At 45.3% G+C, this 27,030-nt stretch overlaps 1 protein-coding gene across 1 annotated transcript in view; it reads right to left on the bottom strand.

Annotated features, from left to right (window-relative positions):
• Positions 1–332: 332 nt before the first annotated feature.
• The window catches only part of LOC120794021 (PH and SEC7 domain-containing protein 1-like), a 48,581-nt gene continuing 21,883 nt past the window's right edge, over positions 333–27,030 (bottom strand). Inside the window, exons 8-14 of the mRNA XM_040134560.1 lie at positions 16,780–16,823; positions 10,398–10,591; positions 8,727–8,797; positions 7,076–7,233; positions 4,649–4,793; positions 3,558–3,701; positions 333–3,420 (exon numbers count right to left, since the gene is read on the bottom strand). Of these exons, the coding sequence (XP_039990494.1) occupies positions 3,148–3,420; positions 3,558–3,701; positions 4,649–4,793; positions 7,076–7,233; positions 8,727–8,797; positions 10,398–10,591; positions 16,780–16,823 (1,029 nt within the window). The 3' untranslated portion in view covers positions 333–3,147. The remainder of the gene's footprint in view (positions 3,421–3,557; positions 3,702–4,648; positions 4,794–7,075; positions 7,234–8,726; positions 8,798–10,397; positions 10,592–16,779; positions 16,824–27,030) is intronic.

Genomic DNA, 27,030 nt, shown 5'->3' with positions numbered 1-27,030 from the left:
GACCTTCTGAATCAAAACTCTTCATCCTGCCCCTTAGCAGACCACGAACGGCACTCAACGGGAGTCTGGACCCTCTTCGACAGTTTGGCCACATTACGAACAGCAGATTCAAACACTATTAATAAATACACAGCCGTAATGTCAAGGTACCTAACTGGCAGAAGGTACAGAATATCAGCTGTGGCAACAACATACACATAAACTTTTTTTTTTTTAAACCACCAGACTGAGAATTGATACGACAGAGGTGAAAGGAAAAGTGCAGAAAAAAAAAAAAGAAAATCGGAGAATGAAATGTGAAATGGATGAAAACAGACCGCAGCAGAGCCGCAACTAATGATTATTTTCACTATGGATTAATCGATCAGTCAACCAAATGTCAGAAAACAGCGTTGACCAGAAATCACAAGTGTCTTCGAACTGATTATTCGATTGACAAAAAAATTAATCAGCAGCTGTTTTGGAAATCAATTGATCATTTGGGTCAGTTTTTTTTTTTTTTTTTTAAATGTGATTATTTGCTGGTTTCCTTAGTCTTGTACGATTATAAACTGAATATTTTGTTTGGACAAAACAAGATATTTGCATAAGTCCTGTCGGACTCTTTTCCTGACTTTTTATAGACAAAACGGTTGATCAGAAAATAATTGGCAGATTAATCAATAAGGAAAATAATCATTAGTTGCGTCCCTAACTGTCTTTGACAAACACTCTAAAATGCAAAGATACTCATTTTTTCTATTACATCAGACGAGGACAGAAGCAGATCCTCATAAATAAGAAGCCAGAACTGGGGAATATTTGGCATTTCTTTGCTTTACAAATGACTTAAACGATTAATTGATAATCAAAATACTTGCAGATTAATTATCTGTCGATCAACTGATTGATTCATCGACAACAGCTTCAGCTCTAAAAACTACAGACGGGAACATGCTCTGATTACGCCCGAATATTCGATCACCTCACTCCGCTGTTGAACTGGCTTGGAAGTTCAACCTCTGAACCTCCAGCGCAGCCACAGCATGAGCACGCCGCCCACGCTCACAAACCTCACTGCAAAGACAGACACACACACACACACACACACACACAGACTTGACATCTATAGTTGTACAAACAGGTCCTGTCTAATTTAAGCCCTGCGACACCCGTCCCCATCCTCAGGTGAGCGGGTGTTGTCATGCATATTCACTGCGGGTGCAGCGGGTGTGATTATGGCTGAAGGAACGTAACTGAATGTTGACAGCTCTCCCTGCTGGTTGGACGCCGGCACACCAGCTGCTCAAGGTGTGGTCTTAAAAGCCTGAGTAGAAAATGGCTAAACGTCAAATTAATGCTGCGAGGTGTATCTGGCTACCAAAATCATGCGCTCCCAACATTATGCGGTTCGGTATTTAGACCAGTCCGCCCGCCGCCTCCTTTCGTTATCACAGCCCTTCTTTTTTTTTTTTTTTACATACCTCACCTTTTTCATGCATCTCAAACAACCCTTGATCACTTACTTATCTTTGATAGGTACATAGGCTTTACTATAATACTCATATTGAGATGAATAATTACCGCAATGTAAGAAAAAAACAGAAAACAAAACAAGATGTCCACTTTGTGTTCACATAATGCATCTTCACAATAGTGTGTTGAATATATTGTAAATATACTGTCATATATCCTACAATATAAGCGTACAGCAGGTGGTGCGTTATATACAACATATCCTGGATGTTTACAAAGAGTATGGATAACATATTTCCTTTTACATTTTCAATATCATATTTCATCATACACTTGACATACACAGGAGGAGTAGGTTCGACATCGACAAACGACTGTAAAATACTGTAAAAATATTGAAAAAACAAGAACATTCAGGGTCTGCCTGGTGAGTGTTAAAATAGGGTTTATAAATGAGAGGCTATAAGTACGGACAAAGATTACACACGTTGGAATATGGCACCGGCATGAGGAGAAGGACTAAACGAGCCTAAAGAACAACTGTGCTGCTCTCAGTTTTGCCCTCAAAGTAGTAAAAGGCCTAAAAGTAGCTGTGCTGGATGCAGGCATGCGAATCACCGGACAAAACAACATTCGGCCAAGAAGTAGAAAGAGAACAGAAGCACATCACGGGACACAAGCAAAAGCAACTCGGAAAGAGATGCCTGTTCAAGTAGAGCAAAAAAAAAGACCTCCTGATGAGATGCAGCTCTGTTGCTGCATGTCGGGAGTACGGTGAACTTCTACTGATGCCGTTGCCTCAAACCGGCCGTCAGCGACTAGAGAAGAGAGGAGAGACGAGCTGCGGCGAGCCGCGCCGTCTCACCGGGCTGCGCACCGCAGCTGCACCCTCAACACTTCTTCAGTACGTGTTGTGCACTGTCAATAGATTCAACTTGATACCGCCTTCAGCGAAAAAATACGCACGGGAGCCAAAAGCTGAAATGTCCGGCTCCCGTGTGGAATGTGAACACACCGTGGTGATGTGGAGAAAAGAAGGAGCTGGAACGTAACGGCTCCGTAAGACCTGGTGATGACTGACAGGTCCAGTAACTATTGCGGCACTCAAATCTGAGTGGCGGTAACAGTTCAACTGAAACCAAATCATCGGCCGTCCAAGATGCGATGTTTTCAAATGTGTAAACATGTTTGGTCCCAAAACGGAGTGAAAGGTCGAGAAAAAAGGGGGGAGAGCGTGGTCGGGGAGGTGCCTCGAAAGAACAAAAGGGGAGAAAAGGAAAGGATGCTGGATGTAGGTCCCTGTGTGGTGCTCGGTTCCATCTGTAAGCACCCCCTTTATCTCAGTGCACAGTACAGTCTGCTGCCGCACCCAGCGAACGTTCTCAAAGACACCTCGTCCCTGCAGATCTGTGACCTCCCAGCTCTTCCTCCCGCCTCCTGCACCAACATCCTCGCTGGTGTTTCCCAGCCACTCTGCCAGTCACAGGATCTGCACCTCCTCTGGTAGATGAGAAGATTGGGGTGCCGGGTAGGGCGACATGGTTGGGGGAGGGCGTGGGGTAGAGCCTCACTCCTGCTCCCCCTTCAAGCAGAGCTCCAAACCCTCCTGGATCTCAAATAAAAACCTATGCAGGGAGACGGCCTGCCGCTGGCAGTGCAACGCCGTGCCGCTCCCGGCGCCCCCGCCCTGTCTCACTTCTTGACGGCCTGTCGGTAGCTGTGTCTCTGGCCTTCGGTTCGAGCTTTGCTGCTGCAGCCGCTGGCCTTGCTGCTGTTGCCCCCGTCCCTGGTGCTGCTGGCCTGGCTGGCCTGGCTGGCCTGGCTGATGTCCTGCAGCGTGGGGCTGGAGTGAGCCCTCTGCAGCCCGTTGTCCTCCAGGAGCTGGGACTCAAACAAAGACAGGTCCTCCTCACCGCTCTGGATCTTAGCCCGCAGCAGCATGACGTAAGTCCCGTACCGTGTTTTCTACGAGGGTGTGAGTGTGTAAGAGAGAGACAGACATTCAGAAATTCAGCATTGAATTGAGACAGCTGCAGTGCCGTAATAATGCCTTAAGGCTTGACCGCCCTTCCCATGTCTTTCTTGATCTGAGTCCATCTCACCTCAAACTCCAGATACTCGTCTCGCTGGCGGTACTCTTCCAGCTCGCGCCCTTTGACCTTGCGGTCAGGGGGATAAGAGCGCAGCTCAGCCAGCTCAGTGGAGATAGCTCTGAATCGAGCTTCATGGGATCTGACCTGCTCCTCCTGTAAGCACAAGGTCAACACTGACATCATAACGGAGATGAGGGAAACGGTAACAACCTGCCTGCATAATGCATTTTTTCTGTGTTGGGCTTATTTTACCCCATTGCACGACGGACTCGCACACCCACCTGCGAAACCTGTTCCCAATCCTCTAATCAGCTCCCCAGCATAAAAACCAGCCCCGTTCTAGGAATCCACGTCAAACGTAAACACCGGTGAATCGTTTATTCCCCTCAGTCCGCACTGACTCCGGCCCTGAGGAGCTGCGGCCACAGCAGCCGACCAAACTGCCTTAACCAGACTGACCAATGTCAGAAAATCTTACCGCACGCAAGCAGGCTCCATGAGAAATTTGATTTAATGATTTTCAGGCATGGCAAACATTAATCAGCCATTATAAGTTGGCTACTGTTACTGGGGTCACATCGTCATCTCACAAACATGCGATGACAATGACACAGTGTAGGCTGTTTTGATTTAACTCGCCCGTCTGAGTCGTGCGTTTGAGCCCATAACCTGCAACACCGAGCCTTCGTAAATACATACAGTATTGATCTCTGGGTCGTCATGGAGTAATAATCCAATAATCCAATATTTGTGTCAGAAATTCCGACTGCATTTCCAATCACGTTTCACAACAGTTTGACATGAGGAATGAAGTGGCTGCATTGATACCCACTGGTGGTTGCTAGTAATATATTACATTAGTGTTAAGTGGGGTGTTTATTCATGAAATTTTAATTGAGTTTCTAATTAATCTGCCATTATGTTATGAACACTTACGTGTCAACGCTAATTGGAAAGAGCTGTGCGGTACAGATAATTATTTTTATTTTTGAAAGATTTCCATTGGCTTTAATGAGTTTCACAGGGTCCCGGACTCGACTCTGACCGGATTTAGTCCCCTCTGTGACCCAGCGTTGAAATAGCTGTTAACGTAGCGATACCTCAGGCAGTTTTGACGTCGTCCCCGGCAGCAGCGGCCGGCTGAACTTCTTCTGAGAGCCGATGGCTGCTGGGAAAGGAGGAGCTGAGAATATGGCGGCCACTGTGTTGATCCGTGTGATCCAAGACTGCATCTGCTCCGCGTTCCTGTGACAGGCAGACACAGCAAAGACGCAAAAGTAATTAGAAAACAGATCTTCAACTCCAAAACACACACAGCAGGTACGAACACACTTATCACTTCCCCTCCGCAGTGCTGCGTGCTTGCATCAGCACATGGCCGGCTTACAACATCAAAGGGATAATTATCAGAAAATGCAGCCTTGCTGTTGACAAAGAAATTATTTTGGAGCCAATTAATGCAGGAGAGAAAAGGGCCTTTTTTACACTACCAGACCCATTAGGGGCCCATGAGAAATATCAGATGGAATCAGACAGCGTTGCTTAAATCCCGGGGGAGAAACGGAGAGAGAGAAAAGCGCGATACAGAGACTAAGAGGAGAGAGGAAGAAAGAGGAGAGAGACTCAGAGAGGGGTACGGTATCTGGGACAAATGCAAGCTGCAACTGGAGCACAGAGCCTGTCCTCCTGGGGGCTGAAACATGTGGCCACTCATGTGCCACTTCCTGGATGCTGCGAACACACACACACACACACACACCTTCACCTCAGTATGCGTCCTGTCCGACGTGTGTATGTGTCACTGATCCGTGTGCTCTCAGCGTGCGTCCTGCGCACCACGGGCACATGTGCACAGCTGGCTCCACATGTTGTTAGCTGAGGCTGGATGCTCAGCTGTGATAAGACAACCGCAGAGGCTACGCTAGGTGGCCAAAGTATGTGGACATCGCAGCGTTACGCCCGTGATTGTTGAACGTGTCGTTCCAAAACACTGGGCATTAATCCGCTGCTATAACATCCCCCGCTCCTCTGCTTTCAGGCTGTCTACCAGATGTTGGACCCGGCTGGGGAGATTTTATCCCGTTCAAGAGCGTTAGTGAGGTCCGACACTCCTGCTGGGTGATAAGGTCTGGGTCACGGTCGGTGGTCCAGTTCCTCCCGGAGGTGCTGGATGGGGTTAGGTTCAGGGCTCGGTGCAGGCCGGGCTTTTGTGCACGGGGACCAGTGTTCAGGTTACAGGGAGCCAGGAGGGGCTTAGCTCCCCCAGAACAACACATTTTAGAATTTGAGGGGGTGTCCAAAAACTGACAAATAGGCATTTGCATTTCTAATGCTACAACAAATAATATAGGAAATTCAAATTAAAATGTCTTATCATCGGTAATTTTAAATGTATGAGTGCAGCACTGTTTGTGCGCCTGAGTTTACCTGCCGTCAATATTACCTGAAACAGGATGAACCGGGACAACGCGGAGGGTTGATTTTTTTTAATTTATCATAGCTCACGAGTGGCTTTCACGTGCCGTGCTGTGCGCCTGTGCGTAATTATTGTTCGTGGATCTGAGGTCAGATCAGCGACTCTCAGCCACTGGAGCGCGGCTCCTGACAGTGAGTTCAGTTCAGCAGCCTCTCGTCGCAGGCTCACATCTGCCAGATAAAGCCGAGTGTTCCGTCAGCCGGCGTGGAGTAATGACTTTACTGCTCTTCCAGATCACACACCTTCATGTCAGCATCAAAAAACATGATTTTAGAATACAACGAATGTAGAAAACACCCTCCCATTGAGATTTTTCTATGCTATAAAAAAGAAGAAGAAACCTGGTTTCCCCAACTAGAGGACGCCGATTTCTGCGTCTCTAATCGCCTTTTTAGGAGACTGCAGACAGGCCAGGTAACAGCAAAGAGTGTGGACGAAAGGAGAGCTAGTTACTCATGATTCAAGTCAGGCTAAAATGGAGGCTGACACACAGTGACCTCTACAAGTGTCAACGAGTCACTTTCCGCCACTTAACGTTTGACCTCTTGTGAAATTCAGACACATTCGCGCTGTGGGCAAAAAGCGCCGTTCCGTCTGTCTCCAAAATAAGGTCAGGGGTCGGGAATAAATCGGATTACTGATATGCTTAGTGTACATCCAGATTCACAGTAGCCTGATGACTGAAGTGCATGTAAATGGACTGAACGGGGGGTTGTCCACATACTTTTGACCACATACTGTAGCTTGGGCAGGGGTCAGAAAAAGAAACATGGCTCAGGCAGTTAACTTGTGAAAGTCAAGGTAAGACACGGGTTCACCTCTGCTGGGTGGGATCTCATTTTTTCGTGCTTTTTGTTTTCCCCCCGCCGAACCTGGTTGGAATTTTAAGGTCTGGCGCAGATGCTGCGCAGCTGTCCATGCACACGCGCTTTACACCGTAGGTGTGGATAATTACAGGACGGTACAGTGCGTGATCGTGCCCGGTCTGTTATTCTCCACGCATTATTTCGGCTCGGCGAGGGGCATTCAAATGGGCAGACTGGGGACTCACGGTGCCTGGAAGAGATACACCCTCCAGTCGGCCGTCCGCAGGTAAAACACGTTGGGCCGCTTGCTGTAGTCCGAAGCTCTCATGGCCAGAGAGTGGTGGATGGACACGGCGTTCTTCAGGTCCTCGTCAGATAGCTGCTTATCAGGCCTGTATTCCCCCTGGCAGGACAATTATACATAAGAAATGAATGCTAGGATTAACACAGAGGGGTCTTAAAACGTCTTCTTGTTATTCTCATGTGAGACGTGGGGAGAGGGTAAAGGCTTACTCACAAACATTAGCACGGCGACCAACACTATATGTTCTTTCTGTGCACTAAAATCATATCAGCTGCTCGCGTACAATCAAAACACTGAATTAACAGGGAGCTCTGTTTTCATCCCGCAGCGGGGATTAAAGCCGATCCCGTCCCCGGACGGGAGAAAACTGGGGCCGGGTTTTGGTTGAAGTGCTAACGCCTGAGCTCCAGTGCCGACACCAAAGACACCTTTTTTTTGATACCTCACTGACAAATACAGTGTACGCATATCAAATACAAACAAGGTGGCCTCCGTGAAAGAAATTTTTCGTGAATTTCCGTGACTGGAGAAGAGAATTTGGACGAACTGAAATCTACGTTCATTATACGGTGACACTGCTCGTTTGACACCAGAAGAAAAAATCATAACAAAAAATAATGTCAGCAAAAAGCTAGAAAAGTCTTCCTGCTATAAAAATTTTTTATAATTCTTTGATAATTCATGGCATGTTTAGGGCTAACAACAACAAAATCATCCTATTTTGACACCTTACTTTGGGGAATACAAACGCTTTATTGTATTGTCTTTCCTGTAATTGATACCAAACTACTTGTTTCTTTCCAGGAAACCTTTTATTTCCTGGTTCTTTCCAGGGCCTTTAACTAAATACGCTCCGAACCTGGAAAAACCTCGACTGAATTTCGAAGCTGTCTGATCGAAGATCAACTGAACAACACGGAGAGTCAACTTTTCAGTACTTGACAGTTTGATACTTTGACACACGTTTTGTTCTGCACCTAAAAAGCCCTGCGGCTTGATAAAGCGACGGTGTGACTGCAGGCTCATTCTCGAGCAGACGGCATGTTTTTCTCTCCGCTCAGGAGGAAGGCGGAGCAACGGCGGCGTGTTACGTTGGCAGAGGTTGCCACCCAGAACCGAAGCCAGGCCCAGGGCCCCCCCACGGCGTTGTGGCTCCTCTGCTCAGTGCCAGGGCCTGACCGGCTGAGGACATTCTGTCACAACACTTTTCAGACACGTGAACCGGAAACAGGCACCAAAATAAAGCGCTTTTTTTTAAGTTCCTGATATTTCATTAAAAGAAAGCCTTATATGGGATCATGTGTGGGCAGGTAACATGATAGTGAAGAAATTATTTGTTTGGTTTGTAAAGAGACATCCACTGTGGGGATAAAGATTCACCTTCTGTTGCAAATTTGCTGCTGGTATGAAAGTAAAACAGTGTTTGTGGAGACGCTGTCACCTGTTATGTAAAAGGTTGAATAAAGAATATCAAGTAGTATCTGCTGCAAATTGCTTCTCACATAGCCTTTTTTTACTGGCACAAGTATATAATTATATATATATATATACATGTATATCTACACTCTGTAATAATATTGTGAACATCTTACTTTTTGCAGATAGAGAATTAGCCCTTTCAGGATGACATAGAAGGTCTTCCACCCTCTTTTCCCTCTTGGTGCTGTGAGTTGGAGAAAGACACGATTACATTAAGCCTGCAGTTATACACACGTGTACAATGTCATGCAAAAAAAACGTGACGGTAGTGGACACTGATTCATAGGGGCGCGCAATTCTTCTCTTCCCAAATCGTGAATAAAAAAACTATAGGAAAGACGTGAATTAGTAAAATAAAGACTGAAGGAAAAGAAGAGACACATAAAATACACAGAGCAGAGTACCGTACTATGCTTCTGTAAAACATCTACTATAATTTACATCCCGGCCGTATCGTGGCAGTTTCAGCATATTCCAAATTTCATGGCCAGGAAGAAGTCCAGGGGACAGGGAGAACGTTACCTGGGGGTTTACTTGAAGCACGGCACAGTATAATTATCCCAAAGTTACACCTCGCGCTGGTCTTGCATCGACTTGATGTTCTATATCTATTAATACCACGTTTCACTAACATGCCATCACCCGGTCAAAAGCTTGTTTGCGGCTCTACACCTTATTAGAGCAACGTTCTTCCTGAACTTCTATCTTAAAAATACATGCACCTCTATTCTAGCACCCGAAGAGAGAATAGTAGCAAATGTGAACATAACTTCGGCACTGTCCGCCTATGATACACTGTTCAAAATATATGGAAACCGTCGTATGAACCTCAGTAATATCAGCACGTATATAACATGTGATAACATTTGGTATTTCGTGACCGTTTGAGGAACACAAATGTGTGTTTGACTGGCTGTTACGTCTCTTTTTATTAAGCAGAGACCAATCCACCAGCTGATTTATGTAGGATGAAAGTTGGAGAGGACGTTTTCCCCACTGACAGTGAAGAGCATTCGATGTGAATGTGGCAATGATTAAGCCTGAACAGACTGGTGTAAAATTGGTTATGACACGGGACTTTGGAAAGGCGGTGCCCGGTTGGTCGAACGGTCAGAATGCAAAGATGGGGATTTAACGGAGATGAATTAAAATCAAAAGCGTTTCACGGAGCATGGGGCTTGTGGATTTTGCCTTTTGTTTTTGTCTAGAGTTGAGCTTTCGTCGTTGGTGCAGCAACGCCGCAGAGCAGTCAGTGTGCTCTCGGTGAGTTGCAGGTGAAAAGACGTCCAACCATTTGTTGAAAACTGCACTAAATTTGGTAGAAAACTTTAAATCCTGACAATAGCTGATTTTTTTTGGCCACGTGGAGGCAAACACTTGCTTATTTCCACATCCAGCTGCTACAGAGAAACAGGATCATTCCTCTGGAGTCGTGTTTGTGTCCACCTGAGGAATGCGAGATTTAATTTTTCTCCGACGTGGCATGACATACCGGGGGGGGGGTGTGCTACAGCACTGGGCAACGGCATTTTGGGTGAAGTAAAATCAATAGGGCGAACTTTAGTTCCAAAGCAGCTACTAAGTCGCCCTTAAGGTGAGATTTTTTTTCCATCAACTGCTTTTTCCGAGCTCAAGAATCAACCTTGAAACTCAAGTTGGAAAGATGTTCTCCCCTCATTGAATCTGTTGTCCTGCACCTGGCCTAAATTCAGGACGGTACGTGCACCCGTCTGCCTCTCTGTTTGTTCACATCATTAAAAGAGCTCACGGTCACTGAGCCCTACTTCTCTTGCCGTCCGAGTCGGCGTGGACCTTGCGAACCAGGAATCCGTTCTTGTAGAGCAGCGTCCCCGAGGACTGCGTCTCGTCGGACAGGGGCTTCCCACTGCTGCCCACCCTCTTCATGGACCTGGAGGTGTTGGACTCGCACAGGCTGTCCCCGAGCTCCGAAAACGACTTCCGCAGCTCTTCCTCGTCGCTATGGAGACAAAATGATCAAATAAATAAAAAACAGCCTCCATGGGGATCAACGCTCATGTGTCATGTCTCATTAGCAACGCGAATAAACACATCATCATTCATCCTGTCCACGTCCCTCTCACTCTGTGCTCGTTACACGAGGAGCAGCGCAGGACAAGAGGTCCAGAGACTTCACACACTTATCGGGAAACTGTCATTTCGTACAGTACACATGAGTAATGTCTCCGTCCGCTGCATCCTGTGTCAGGGGGACACCTGAGTGAATGGCGCTGTCTTCAAAGCTTTAACGGTGTGTTTTCCTCTCTCCGCGCTCTGCTCCTGTTCTCCTGAGAAGCAGTCCGCTCTCCTTGATCAAAAAGCACCGCAGCAAAAGAGTGACACCATCTATCTTGTTCCTGCTTTGATGGGGAAAAAACAGGGGTGTCTTTACCCTGGGGGGGCAGCTCCGCTCAGAGATTGCAGACACATCACTGCTACTCTCCCTCCTGTTGATAGTCACAAGAAGCCTCGTGCAGGTGAGACGCGATACTTTTCATTGCAACAAGAAAAAATAAAGCTTTACAGACTTATCGAGAGAGGAAGAGGGTGGAAGACCCCTGATTCTATTTTCCTAATGGACATTTTAAATCTGAAATTAGCAGCCACTAGGACAACATACCACCATACCAGGGTAATACAACAGACAGTACGACTCTTGACTTAGAAGCCAACATGGATGGGAAGTCCTTACACATCCGAAAGACCGAGTTTGTACTGAGCTCGCAGGAATAGCGTTAAAACCCGTCTTGAACGCCCGCTTTGAGGTAAAGCGCCTCACACTGTCGCTGTGTTTAAGCCTGCCTAGCGAACTCTGTTTACTGACTGATTTCAGAGTTTCAGTTCCTGACTCTGTGACGGCTGATGCGGGAGCCGGGCCGATGGCTTGGGACGGAAAGCGGGTTTCGCGCCGTTACGCTTGCATCAGGAAGAAAAAAAAAATGAAGCGGGCGTATCATCATCCCGTGTGGCTGATCAATACCACTGATTAAATCCTGGATTGACTACACGGCAGTCACCTCCTACACGAGCTCTGCATTGATGTAGCTCATCTGGCGGACATCTGGCGTCTGATATATTCAGAGGAAAGAGCAGGATTTTCATACACGCTGATGTTATGACTATAAAAAGCATAATGAGTGAGTCTGAGCTCTTAGCCTGTGCTGCAGCAAACAGCACGACTTCAGTTATTTTATTATATATATATATACACATATACATACATATATTATACATGGATATGTATTTTTAATTTCTGTCTTAATTCTTTGGATATGTATTTATTCTGTTTCTATTTAGCTTTGACGTTTTTCAGGGCCAGCTATTGGCCGGTTTACAACTTGTCCGCGTTGTGTCAAATTCTCCGGTCCTGCGTCCTGTCCGAAAGCGGCTGTTGCCCCACCACCGCCCAACAATGCCCCCGCATGGGATGAACACGGGGTTACCACCACCGACAGAGATGATGGCTAAAGCTACAGAAATCCTCCTTTACATGGAATCTGAGCTTATAAAAGAAAGCGAGGGAGAGGGGGACAAGTGTACCGTTGTAAATCCAGGTCACCGAATGTTTTAAAACTGAAACACTGACAGGTCCCAGAATTGAATGAAATTGACCAGACTCCGTTCTTTATCAAACCGAGTCTTCAGAAGAAGAGTCGTGTCTGGTGGACTGAGGCTTTTGAGCCAGGTGGTCCTGGATCACTGGAATCAGGCCTTTTGGAACCATCTTTGTAAATGAGGATTCTGATGAGCTGCTGAGTTCTGGCTCTCTGTCACCGCAGCCTTATTTCTTGCTAACTACTCTCATGTGATTTGTGTGTGTGTGTGTGTGTGTGTGTGTGTGTGTGTGTGTGTGTGTGTGTGTGTGTGTGTGTATTTCCCGGAAAAGTCTCATTATACTTGTCTCTCTATGCAAGAAGTGAACAATACACTTCTGTTTTTGTTTAGGGGATGGCAAGTTTTTCATTGTACTCTGTATTTCTTACCTCATCCAATCATGTATTTATCTTATATTCATGTCTACTACCTAATTTTTCTGATTTTAATGGTTAATATTTATTTTATTACCGTTTTATTACCATTTAGCGCCATTTACTTTTTTCCATGCTATTCATCTCATTTCCATTTTACTACTGTTTTGTAAATTAATACTCATCCAGTTTTGTTTGTTGCTTATAAATGTGTGTTAAAATTCTTGTAGACCTCTGTTTCTGAGTAGTCTGCACAAATAAATTACTATTATTATATAGTTTACAATATAATACGTATAATTTAAGCGTCGGACAATATGGATTTGCATTGTATTTGAACGATGGACAATATTTACGATACACATTGCTACAGCAGTGACGATCCCGCTCTCTTCTGAATAATCCCTTACATTGCACTTTGTTTGCGTTGCTTCTTTTAGTGTTTTTAAAGGGATTTGTGACATTAGCAGATGATAGAGGCTTCAGGCTACCACAGCAAGCGTCTCCGCGGCTGACCGGTGAGGTAACGCCGCGATTCCACTTGTTACCTCACCAGGCAGCACCCATGCAAAAGTTGGGGCTGAAAATAGAAAAATGGATGGATGCCGAACCCCCCTCCGAGACGGTGCTATGAGTAACCGGCAGTACATAACGGCAGTTAACCCCATGCAGGAGCCGGGGAGAAACAGAGAGGCAGAGACCGAGCCAATGAGCACGCAGCCTGTTGCCTGGTAACTGCTGGCCTGCATGAATCCCTTTCTACACAGAGACAAAGTGGAAAGGAGCTGGAGAGTGGGGGGGTGGAGGGAGGAGAGAAAGAGAGGGAGCAGAAAAAAAGACAAAGCTCATCCTTCTCAGATGGCAGAACGTTGTCAACAGTAATATGAGAGAGAGGAGAGAGGAGGGGAGAGGAGAAAAGAGAGGAAAGAGGAAGAGGAGAAGAAAAGAGAGGACAAGAAAAGAGAGGAAAGAGGAAGGGGAGGAGGAGAAGAAAAGAGAGGACAAGAAAAGAGAGGAAAGAGGAGAGGAAAAGAGAGGACAAGAAAAGAGAGGAAGAGGAAGAGGAAGAGGAGAAGAAAAGAGAGGAAAGAGGAGAGGAAGAGGAGAAGAAAAGAGAGGACAAGAAAAGAGAGGAAAGAGGAGAGGAAGAGGAGAGGAAAAGAAAAGAGAGGAAAGAGGAGAGGAAGAGGAAGAGGAGAAGAAAAGAGAGGACAAGAAAAGAGAGGAAAGAGGAGAGGAAGAGGAGAAGAAAAGAGAGGAAAGAGGAGATGAAGAGGAGAGGAGAGGAAAAGCAAAGAAAAGAAAGATAAGAAAAGAGAGGAAAGGAAAGGAGAGGAGATGAAAGACAGGAAAAGAAAACAAATTCAAGGAAAAAAGGGGAGAGGAAAAGAAAAGAAAGAAAAAGAGGTAAGAGGAGACGAAGAGGAGAAGAAAAGAGAGGAAAAGAAAGGAGAGGAGATGAAGGACAAGAAAATAAAACAAATTAAAGGAAAAAAGGGGAGAGGAGAGGAAAAGAAAAGAAAGGAAAAGAGAGGAAAGAGGAAAGAGGAGACGAAGAGGAGATGAAAGACAAGAAAATAAAACAAATTAAAGGAAAAAGGGAGAGGAGAGGAAAAGAGAAGAAAAGAAAGGAAAGAGGAAAGAGGAGACGAAGAGGAGATGAAAGACAAGAAAATAAAACAAATTAAAGGAAAAAGGGAGAGGAGAGGAAAAGAGAAGAAAAGAAAGAAGAGAAAAGAGAGAGGAAAGGACAGGCTGAGCGGTCGGCCAGTTGATAAAAGTGCTGCCGCACGCTGGGTTTTCTCTGTGTCCTGATGTCGCTGCATCAGGAGCCAATGGAAACAGATTTGCTCTGTTTCACCTGTGCCACTGAGTCACTGCACCAAATGGCAAAAAACACTCCAAACACAGTCGAGTGAAAGAGGACAGGACTTCATCCAAACACATACTCTTATACATGACAAGGCTTTTCCTCGTTCACGGAGGCTGCACTTTTATTTCATCTCTTTTTTTAACCTTTATATCATCCAAGAGTCCACAAGAGTATTTTTGAAGAGACTAATATAAATCTAATATGTGCATATCTAGTGTTTAATTTTTGGATTTAAGTACAAATACCATATCTGATTTTTGGTACAGATATCAAATTGATCATGTTTTTTTCCTACAGTTTACTTTGAGAAATACAAATATAAATGTATAAGTTAAAAGTTTACTAGTTCGTACTGTAAATAAACATGTTTATCTACAAAACTCATCTTCTTTCGCTTCACAAAAGAAACCAAAGTTCTCAAATGTAAGAATGACGCCTAAACACAAGCAGCCGTACAAGAACTTTGCCGTCGGGAAAATCTCGATTGAAATCTGGAACTGTCTGATCGAAAAATAAGTCAGTGTTAGTAGGAATCGATTCCAGCTTTCAGTTATTGACAGATTTCAACACTCAGTGTAACGTGTGACGTGTTTGGGTTCGATACCCAGCCCTGCTGGTTGCCGTCCCGCGGCGCAAGTGGACGGTGCCGCAGGTGAGAGGTGGCGTCAGCCGCCGACAGTAAGGCGGGATGATTAGCGGCATCGACGGAGGAAGAGAAAAGGGATCAGCGGAATTCACAGGAATAATCGAGCAGACGGGGCCTGCGCTTCATGCACGGCGCGCCTCGTTCCCCAAGCTTCCACATTCTCCCCCTGCTCCACCTGTCCTCCGTCCACAGATCTGTATCCTCCCGGATCTCCGACTTGTTGCATCTGTCTCTGTCGGTCAGTGCACTGTGCCCGCCCCCCACCTCACCTTCTGCTCTCCACCTGAATGAGGAAGCGCGTGCGTACCGTATAATGTGTCTGCGCTGCACGTGTGCGCAGGTGAAGAACACGCGGGTGCCTCCAGCCGCGCCGCCGAGAGGGGCCACGAGCGCGTCTTTTCGCCGCGGGGGTGTGAAATAACGCCCGTTGTCGCGTTTTTTCGCGTTTTGTTCCCTCAGAGTCGGAGCAGACGTGAGCTTTATGCGTCACAGGGTCTTAGTCCCTGGGTCTTAGTCCCTGGGTCGTGAACTCAGTCAATGAGTCTGCGGGTGAAGAGATGTCCTCTGTGCGACGAAATATGCATCAGCTAAACAAGTAGGGTGTGAAAGTGGTGGCAAAAGTGACCCTGTGCTCTGCTTTTCGAACCTGAACTCCAGCACAGACAGAACTTACTCTATTCCAGCTGAAACATTGAGAATGAACTTGTGCAACTCTCTGCCAAAACCAGGAAAAACCGACTGCAGTTGGCTGAATCCCGTAATCTGTAAGTCTTTTTGTTTGGCAGTGGATTCTCCTTTGCTCGGTGCTGTTTACGTGTCTAAATATGACATCTTTTCTGTCCCCGCGCGGCCTCCTGTGCGGCGGCGGCGGTGTTTAAATAGCTGTCTATATGTCAGTGGAGATGTTTGAACTGGATTGCCTGCCTCTCTGCGGATCTCCTCCTCGAGCCGCTCCTCTGACCACTTTTGTTCAGCTGCTTCGGGAGCTGCTGCTGCTGCTGCTGCTGCTGCTGCTGCTGCTGCTATTTTTGGAAAGATAGTGGGAGGCTGTGGTCACACCTTTGGACAGGATGCAGGTAAAGAGCCATTTAAATCGAGCTGCCTCTCTCTCTCTCTCCCTCTCTCCATCATTGTCTCTCTCTCTCTCTTTTTTCTTGCTTTTCACGCTCACACGTACAGAACCCAACATGCACACATGCATATCAATGTATATTAATACGTACAGTACATCTATCTGCGAGCGTATATGTGTGTGAGTGTTTGCTGCTGAGAGAGCACAGGGAGGAGAGAGCCCTGCGGTAGCTATGGAGTCGTAGCCATGGTGCCGTAACCATGGCAACAAAGCTTGGAAAACCGGTGACTTAATTGGCATCTCTGTGGCAATCTGAAACTGTGATCCAGAATAGCAACCCTTGACACACTAATGTTTCCTTCACATGCCAGACAACACTCGCGTCATTAATGGAGGATGCTAACAAGTTAATCAATATCCCTTATTGTTTCCTGCCCTTCAGGACAACGTGTGCGTGAGGAGCAAGCATTCATTCAAGTGTCTTCGGGATCGTCACAGACACGGTTAGGAGAGAAAGGAGGATAAAATGAAAACAAAACCTTGTTTAAGGTGAATAATATCAACATTAGGTCGGTGGTAAGTTACTCACAGTGTCCATTGCAGCTTCTGATTCTTGATTGAGTTGTAGAGAGCCTGCAGAGGAAAACAAGACAAAACAAAATTTTAAGAAATCGCAATCTCAGACGAACGTGTTCTCAGACAAAATGTTCAGCCGCGTTCAGTTGGCGATTAGATCATATATTACAGGTGTATTGTGTTTTTCCGTGAAAGCTGCACGGTAGGCAGGTTGTGTTAATTCGATAAATCGCACTCAGAAAAATGTCTTCCCTTTTCACGTTGCTCGAGCTGCCCTTTGCCCGGGCTTAACTCATTTTCTTTGCCCAGCAATCCATCGATCATCCAATCAGTCAGCCGCCACTACATCAGTCACAAAGCCCTTATCCGCCAAACACCCGGCCTGTCGATGGATAGATGAGCGAGTCAATCAGCCCAAAAATCGTTTAGACCTTGACGCAAGCGCGTCGACCCGCACAGAGCGACATTCAGTTACGGCTTGGGACCATGAACACCGTACAAAATAAAAGAAACAGTAAAAAACAAAACATGACAAGGACAGCTAAGTTGGCTTTAAACCTTCGTCTGTCTGCTGCAATGGTTAGTCGATTCATCAATTAGTCAATTTACAGATTATTGTTATTATTATTGCCAACAACCTTAATCAATCATTTAATTTGAGTATCTGAAGACGGGCTCTGAGAAACTGAGACATTTCAGACATTTTATACACTAAGTGATTAGTTCAATTATTTGAAAAAACGATTGAATGAGTAATCAAAAGAATTAACTACGAAGACAGTGATTAGTTGAACCAGGATCAGTGATGGAAGTGAAAAGTAGCGTTACTACTTGGTAAAAAAAAAGAAAAGAAAAAAAAACTCACTTACGAGTGAAGGATTCATAATTAGATTTAAGTAAAATTACATATTAACACCAAAAGGCACTTACTTTTACCAAAAGTGAAGTACTCATTACGCAGATTGGAGCTCATTACGTACGTACCGCTCGTTAAATCTGACATTTTATATCATATCATATGAGATGATTATACTTTGTGAACAACATATGAATCTGCAAGTGATTATAGCCCAGCAAGTATAGCTGTCACATAAATGTGTGGATAAATGTGGAGTATTTTCCTGGAACTACTGAAGTAAAGCAGAAGAAGCCTGGGAGTGGATGACACTGATAAAATCCTCTATCACAGTGTTTATCATTTTAAATCACAATAGTAATATATATGATACGGTATGTTTTAGGTTTTTTTTTTTGAAAAGTTGTTTTGTTTTTTGGTTAGTGTCGGATGTACACTCACCGAGCGCTTTATTAGGAACCCCTCTACACCTGCTTATTAAAGCAATTATCCAATCAACCAATCATGTGGCAGCAGTTCCGTTTATAAGATCCTGCAGATACAGGTCAGGAGCTTCAGTTAATGTTCACATCAAACGTCAGGCTGGTCTGAGTGTTTCTGAAACTGTTTTTACTCAGACCGGTGCCAAACCCCCCCCAAAAAACATCCAGTGAGCAGCAGTTCATGTGGATGAAAGAGGTCGGAGGAGAATGTCCAGACTGGTTGGAGCTGACAGAGAGGCCACGGCAACTAGTAAAACCAAACTGTGGTGAGAAGAAAAAGCAGCCCAGGATTCACGACACGTCCAACCTTGAGGCAGATGGGCGACAACTGCAGAAGAACACGTCGGGTTCCACTCCTGTCAGCCAAGAACAGAAACCTGAGTCTGCAGTGGGCACTGGCTCACCTCAAGTGGGTAGTTGAAGACTGGAAAAACATGGGTCTGATGAATCTGGATTTCTGCTGAGGCACACATATGGTAGGGTCAGGATTTGGCATCCGCAGCGTGAACCCTTGGACCCAACCTGCCTTGTGTCAACAGTCCAGGCTGGTTGGTGGTGGTGGTGTAACGGTGTGGGGAATGTTTTCTTGGCACACTTTGGGCCCCTTAATACCAACCAGTCATGGTTCGAAGGCCACAGCCTGTCTGAGTATTGTCCCTGACCATGTGCCTCCCTTTATGGCCACAGTTTACCATCTTCTAGTGGCTACTTCCAGCAGGATAATGCACCGTGTCGCAAAGCAAAAGTCGTCTCAAACTGGGTTCAAGATCCCGACAGTGAGATCAGTGAACTTCAGTGCCCCCCCAGTCACCGGATCTGAATCCAGTAGAACGGGAGACCGGCAGCATGACTGTCCAGTATTAGGATGGTGTTCCTAATAAAGTGCTCGGTGAGTGTATCTGCATGTGTGATTAGGCTCATTTCTTCAAACTTTAATTTGGTTACGATTTTGTTTTTATGTTTTTTCACGTCCAAATCCATTTCAGCCTGTTTTTGACTGGACTCCCTTTCACTTCTATGCACCAGTTTGTTTGTTTCTTTAAATCATTTTTTGGGACAGTGTTTCTACTTTCAGAACAACACAACAGGGAGAATCGAAGACAACTCAATGAGGCAGCATCTCTTTACAGACATGACACATTTGGTTTTAACTTCCGCAAAATCTGTAGCGACAGCCACGAGCTTTAGAAACTTCTCATTCAGTGACATCGGCCTGTGCCAGCTGAATGTGACATAGAAACACCGTTTCACGGGTCGAGGCAGTGGATGCTGCTGATAGACAGCTGTGACAGCTGAGGTGATGGAGAGGACACTCACAGGCAGTTCATCTACACCTCATTCACCTCTGAATTCCTGGTAGACCACTACCATGCCTTCTCTGTGGGGGCAGAAATCACACGCTCAGCTAAAATCAATCACTTTCCATGACATTCCTTTGATTAAAGAGCTGCTCCTAATGCTCTTCACTTGACTTCTGCTGTTTTAGACTTCAAACCTACTACGAGTATCATGGTGTTGCACTGTGACTTTTAGTCAAATGAAATTGGGATTTCTAATAGGGCTTGATTCCTGTGCCCAATCAGGTTCATTTCCAGCGTCTTCTTTGAAACCGGGCCTAATCAGAAACACTTCCAGAGCGCCATGAATATTAATGACTACCCAGCCTGGACCGTTACAGTTTAGTTCTGGTTTCCATACGTCCTACTGTGAAATCTTAGCATTCAAGCTACGCTTCAAACTAAACGTGCTCATTAATTTTAATAATCACCACAGACAGATGTACAGCTGAGCTTCCCGGGGTGCCAGAACCAGCCAGTTTCAAAGTGGTCAACATCAAATATTAACGGTGAATCTGTAGGATGTAACAGTATATGCTACGGATCCGCAACAACAGCAACACAGATTCTTCCTACAGAAGTTCATCGGGTACAAACGAAGAAGACTGCTGAGTTTTTAAAACGATCAGAAAGTAAAACAAAACTTAGAAAAATCACGAGGCCCTGCTGAGCAAATTAAAAGTCTGAGCTCGGAGAAAGTGTAATGATGACAAATCACGGAAAGAAATATATTAGAACGTCCGTGTCCCTTCTAATGCATGCCAGAATACCAACGAAACATTGTGAACAGATATTTTTAACCCCAAACAGAACGGCAAAAATAAACCCAGAGCTAACGGGAGCCCGAGGGAGGAAATGTGGAGAACAATCTGCAAACTACTAGCATGATTTTTGGTCAAGTCCCAAGGAGATGATCGTCTGGACTGAAGTCTTGCTTCTTATTAATAATGTTTTTGAGATAACCCTTAAAAACGAACCCTACGACTGCGGTACAGGGAGTTCATCCCTGAAGACCGCAGACCTTCAAAACTAATTAAATGTTACAAGAAAATTATAGCTGGACATTGTCTCAAGGAGGACGCACCTTCCACAGGAGACTGGACAACTATGATCTTTATTTTTGCTTTGATTTAATTATTCATTTTTTTGTTTGTTTTTTGTCTCACTTCTGCAGCTTCGTTTTGTAAGATTATTTTTGAAGAACAAAACTCGTAGCTTTGATCCTAAGCTTTCACACTGCAACAAAAATGGTAAAAATCAAGGCTGTGTGACTCTTATAGTTATAGGAGACGCAGCCAACGCATACACAGGCAGTAGCAGGGCTGCATCTTATTATCGACTAATCTGACGAATAATTTCTCCATTCACAGATTAGTCGATAGCAGAAACAGTATTAAATGTCTCAGTGGGATGCTGTCAAACTTCTTGTTAAGTCCACCCAACAGCCGGAAACCAAAGATACTCAGTTTACTGTCACGAGACACACGGAAGCAGCAAATTTAGAAGACAGAACTACAGTAATTGTGCTTGCAAAATAATCCATTATCAAAATAGCTGCTAATTTTGTGTTGATTGTTTAATTGCCTCATCGTTTCAGCTCGTCTCTCGTAATTACAGATTTAATGTCGGTGCACGTTACTGTTTTCTGTCCCGAGCGTTGATCGGTGCGTGAGCACGGTGTGCAGTGTGTCTATATCTCTGCCTAGGCCAACACAGCACTGATTCAGTGCAAGTGAAACTGTGTCACGGCTGAGTTGGTCTGCCAGCGGAGAGTTAGTCCTGAAGAATATCTTTTATTTGTACTAAAAAAAAAAAAGAAAGAAAGAAAGAATCACTCAATCCCGAGGGAACACACAGTATCAACAGCAGAGGGGCTCTGTGGATTTAATGATAGAAGACTAAAAAGGGAGGCAAGGGAGGTAGATGGAGGTGGATTATAAATCAGAGCATAAGTCAGACTCGTTCAGTCTGGAGGCTCATTGAGACGAGGATGGATGTTCGTCACCTTCACCTACTTGCTTCATCAACGTCACCAAATCTCAGCAAGTGAGAGCCATTAGCCTTGAGTGGTGGCTTCACACAATACGCCGTACTGAGCTGGCAGTCAGCCCGTCTCCTTCATCGCATGCCCTGCAATCCATACGTGAGCGTACACAAACTGCTGCGGTGGCGAGTCGAGCAATAAATACATACAATAGTGTTTCGTTGTGCGTTAGAAGTTAAATAGATGAGGTTTCGACAGGGAAGAAAACAAAAAAAAAACCTAGCAGACCATCTGACAAATTTGGCCTAGTGGCTGTGAATTACAATGAGCTATCATCCAGTGTTATGCTGGGTAAATATGATTTGTTATGACATGTGTCATACTGCTATGAAATTAAGTAGGAGAAATCATTCACTCCTGTTTTTTGGAGATGAGTTATGAAGATGCAGATCAACTAACAAGCTGATAATACATGTTGTGTCTCAGTGATTCATGAAAGTAAGAGTAACAGGAAATAGTTGACAGTTTTCAGTACCTTCCTCCTCTTTCTGGCCTGTGGGTGGTTCTGTCCGTCCTGAGCCTTGCCCAGCAGGTCTGGAAACACCAGAGGTTTGAGCGAACGTGAGCGTGGGGTTCTGGGGTAGCGGAACGGGTCCATCATCCGGAAGTCCCTCCCGTAGCGCACAGTGCAAAGAGAGCGCGAGCGTAGGCGCCCCGCCGAGTGCAGGCTGTTAACACCAATCATGGTCAGAAAGGAGCTGGGCTTCAAGACGCTCAGAATCTGCCCAGATGACGCAGGCTGCACTTTTAAGTCCAGCAGAGAAAGTTCCTTCAGAGGGATAAAAAGCGTGAAATGAGGTGCGTCCGATCTGGATGCTGTCCAGTAAACGCTGGGGGAGGCTGGTGTGACAGCAGACAGCTGGAAGTCAATTCAGCTGTTACCGAAAGCGGTCGGCGACCAGCGGAGGGAGGCAACACATCGTCCGGTCAGTCAGAGGCACCGGTGGACTGTGCCGTCGGCGGGAGCCGAACCCCAACAGCGCTGCTCCCGAGTGGCTCGGTCAGCGCTCACCAGGCAACACCAGGATGTCCACCTGATGCTGAATTATTGATAAGACAGCCATGTATTATACATGTACAGAAACGACTCCTTTGCTCCCTAGGATAAGGCCAGACTTTCTTCTGCAGGGGAGAATTGGTCACAATGGTGCAATAAATCCAGCACTTTTCTTGGCTTGTCTATTGAAGTTAAACCGATACCTTAAACTGTAATTTCTCCAGGAGACCTTTTAGAGGTGGGTAAGCACACCAGGACCGCAGACCTCTGCCAAGTTACCCAAAGGGGACACCTGTCCAGCTGCCGCCTTTTAGCAAAAGCCAGTGACAAGACACTACAAAGATGGATCCTTAAACATGCACTCGCTCGCGCACACACACAAACACACACGCACACGCAGAGGGACCCAAGCTGACACTCTCACAGATGGTATGGAAAACTGGCAGAGGTGTGAACGAACAGCCAGCATGAAACAGATGGGCGCAAAATGCGGAAATGAAGAGGTAAAACAGACACACACACACACACACTCGGGCATACAATAGGCTCTCTATGCCGACATGAACACAAACACACAGTAAAAAAACACACACACAATAGAGGGAGGTACAGGGTGTGGGAGGGAGGTACAGCCGCCCTCGGACTTCAGAGCAGGGATTCCAAGAGCACCCTCGAATTCGTCACAAGCCCAGGTACAAACGAAATAAATGAAAGAGGAGAAAAGACGACGAAAAAGAGGCAGGTGTAGAAGAGCTGAGATTTAGCAGGAAGAAGAACGAACGTTCCTGTTGCTCCCACCGTAAAATGGATACCATCAGTTTTACAGTCACAGCGCTGACTGACAGATTCTCACTTCTTCCTCCTGCTCCCTGTCCATGTGTGGAGGTCCACTGTCATCGTCCACTCCTTTTCCCCTCCTGCGTGATGCACTTCGCCCAGTCAGTATTTTCTCTCAAGACTCTCTTTGCACTGGTTGTAGTCTCTTCCCGTTGCACATTCGGCAGCTGTGGGTGTGTGAGGGGAAAAACGCTGCCCTCCTGCAGCTGATGTCTTTCATATCTTCCTTATTGTTGTGTGTCTATTTATCTGTTGCAATCTTTTTTCGTCCAATCTTTTCCCTCTTTCTTCCCTTCTCCCTGCTGCTGCGGAGGAGGAGGAGGAGGAGGAGGAGGAGGAGGAGGAGGAAGAGGAGAGGACAGGAGGGCTGGCTGCCTGAATCGCAGAGCGAAAAAGAAGCTGATAGGGACAGTCCTCTCCCTCTCGCTGCCTCCCTCTCTCTCGCTTCGTCAGTGCGTACCTCCCTCCCCTCCCTCCCTCCCTCCCTCCTTCTCCCTCCTTCTCTCAGTCATCACCAGCAAATCACAGTCTCCACAACTGCCTCTTCCGTGCAAACGCACGCACAAAAATGCAGGCAAGGTTATGCACACTTTTTTTTCTAATACACTCGCGGTGGCAATTAGTATTCAGTGATGATCTTGTGGGAGAGACTGGTAAGGTGAGAGGAGGAGGAAACATGCGAAGAATTGGCAGCACAGGGACAGTCTGAACATTTGTATACGACGGAGCCTGCGCATGTGAATGAAAGGAATAGTGTGACATTTTGGGCGGAAGGCTTATTTGCTGTCCTTTGAAAAGTCTGAGACTAGAAGATCCATATCAATCTCCGGACTGTGTGTTAAGTATGGAGCTGGAGACAGTAGACGGTTATCTTAGCTTAGCATGAAGACTGGAGGAGAGGGGGAAACAGGCAGCCTGGCTCTGTCCAGAATGTCAGAATACATCTAGCGACTCCTCTTAGGATCACTAATTAACCTGTTGTACTTTGTACACTAACTGAAATGCACAAACGTTTGTGATTTTAGACCGAGTTACATGCTTTAGCTCTTTCTGAGTGAACACCAGTTCAGTGGAGTGAGGGTTCCGGGTTTGGAACCAATACTGGTGCTCACTGTATCTGGCAACCTGTTAATTGTTGAACTTTAGAGGTCTTCCTTGATCTCCTCCACGGCCTGTACTGTGAACATTATGCACAATGTACACGTTAGGCTCTGAAAAAGTTTGTGTCTTTTTTTTTCATAGATGAAGTGATTAATTGAAAAAGTATTCTGCAGAATAACTGATGAATTAAATAAATGAATGAAATTAATCATTAGATGCAGCCCTAACTGGTAGGTGTGTTTTTGAATATTAGACAGAATTAGCCGTGTCCCTCTACCTCCAGTCTTTACGGTGAGCTAGGCTAAACATGTCCTGACTCGAACTTTATACTTAAACCCGCATTAACTGTTTTTTTGGCCACTTGGGGACATAGAAATTAAGCCGCAAACACAACACTGATATCGATATCGTCACCATTTAGGTTGATATGGTGACCTTGTTAGCAAACAGCGACCTACTTATACATCCAGCAGAGACAGAACAACATGATCATTCATTTGGAGTCATATTTATGTCCACCTAAATAATCCACTATGTTCACCAGCTGGTCTCAGCTAAAGTCGGCTCGAATTGTCGTTAAATGTCTCTAGACGATGTAATATGATAATTAGCATAATCATGCCGTCATTGCGTCGCATTAGCATTCTACCTAGTGTCAGCCGGCTTCAGCCCTTTATCTGTTTGCTTCTCCCCTACTCTCTGTGTTCACATATACAGTGATTTAATACAGGATAAAGCATTTCTCATTTGCGTTTTTCTGTTTTTGTTGTCAGAAAACGGAACAAACAATGAAATAGCGACTGAACAGTGACTGACCTGAAGAAAAGTCACTATAGGTGTCTGAAAAGTCGGTAAATCTAGCAACAAAGGCGCTAAGTCGACAACACTGCCTGTAAACGCCCCCCTGAAAACAAATTAGAAAACTGTTTGTACCAGGAAAGGAAGGGCAACGGCCAATGGGGAAACTCCGAAACTCAGCTGACCGACCAATGGCTTAACTTCAACACTCAGTCAGTTAGTCAGTGACACACATGCGCGCTTATAGGGCTGGCCGCGCTGTTGCTTTCGAAAATATTGATCATAGCCGCTTTAATGTACAGACAAGAACTAGATATTATCATCTCCTCTCACTCTTTGAAAGAAAGCAAAGAAGTGTAAAATTCCTGAAATGTAGATTCCTTATTCCTTTAAATGTTCCACAAACAAGCGTAGTTATTCAACAATATTTACACTTTTCATTTTAGTTTACTCAAGTGCCTCTGATGATTAGTGGGTTTGTGATATAATGCATTCTAAAAAGCCTCACAATCAGCAACATGCCTACGCAAATTACCCCATCACAGATTTTTTTTGGCGTTTGTACTCTGCATTATCCTCACCTCAAGTCAAAATTTATGAGCAACCAGACATAACCTCCGCATTAACTCCAAGAAAGAACAGTGTGTGTGCCATATCAAGAGGCACAGCTAAAACTGACACGGAGCCACATCTTCAAATTCCTCTCGCTGATTACAGCTAACCAGAAAAATAAACAAAAGCCCAAACCATAATGAGGCCAAGGGAAGGCAGGAAAGAAAAGGGAGGCGGCAGAGAGAATTGAGCGTCTGACAAAAACCTTTGCTTACAAGACAAACGAATGAGGTGTTTCCCCAAGAGAAATTGGTCGCATTGAATTATTGCCTTGAGAGTGAGCAACAGGGACGAAGTGAAGGAAAAAAAATGGAGATTTAATGACTGTATCGATGGTAGACCATGGGCATTGACTGGCCTGATTGTTATGAGATCTACAATCAAAACGAACCGAATCCTAAATGTCTATCAAAGTTATGAGGACATGCTGGTAAAATTTCAACCAGGGATTCTGTCTATGGTCTTAAAGTTTAACTGAAAGTGATCTGAAGACTTTGAGGATGACCTTGTCCTAATCCATCCACCCTATAACTGTCCTGGGTGAAAAACACTGTCACGTACAATGTCACAAACAATTAATCTGAAAATGCTACTGCCGTACTGCTACGCAGGTCGCTTGCTAATATCTTGTGCGCATAATATTGTGCTATCCCATACAAATGAAAACCAAAGAAACCAAAACTAATCAGAAATAAGAGATACTTGCAAAAAGACAGAGGCCTTTACCCAGAGAAGCCACTGAACATCATGCAGATATTTATGGATGCTTAGAATAGTTAAAATAGCAAAGGGATCGCGGGCAAATTAACAAGAGTGTTAACTGAATGAACAAATCAAGAGAAATGTGACTGCTCTTTCTGCTGTTAAACGCACGGCAAAAAGAAAAAGAGAAAAAAGAAACAGGTCTTCCCTCATGACCTGCGTCTGTCTCTCGACATGCACCATCAGGATGGACATGATGTGAGCGGTGTCCCTCCCCAGCGTGTGCGACTGTATCGGGGGGGAAAAGAAAGGAACATCAGCGAGCTTTTGGTCTTTGCGGCTTGAAGCTCGAAGCCCAAGAAAACCATCAAGGTGCCTGTGGACAAGGAACTTAACCCTGAACAAAGAACAGGGAAACACCCGCTCACCGAAAAAGAAACCAAACGACTGTAAGAAGCTAAATAAATCTGTCATTTTTGTTATGTCCTCTATCGGTTT

Source organism: Xiphias gladius, chromosome 9 (assembly GCF_016859285.1).
Source record: "Xiphias gladius isolate SHS-SW01 ecotype Sanya breed wild chromosome 9, ASM1685928v1, whole genome shotgun sequence".
Classification (NCBI taxonomy): Eukaryota; Metazoa; Chordata; class Actinopteri; order Istiophoriformes; family Xiphiidae; genus Xiphias; species Xiphias gladius.
The sequence above is the reverse complement of the archived record's forward strand: the minus strand, read 5'-3'. Positions and strand labels throughout refer to the sequence as shown.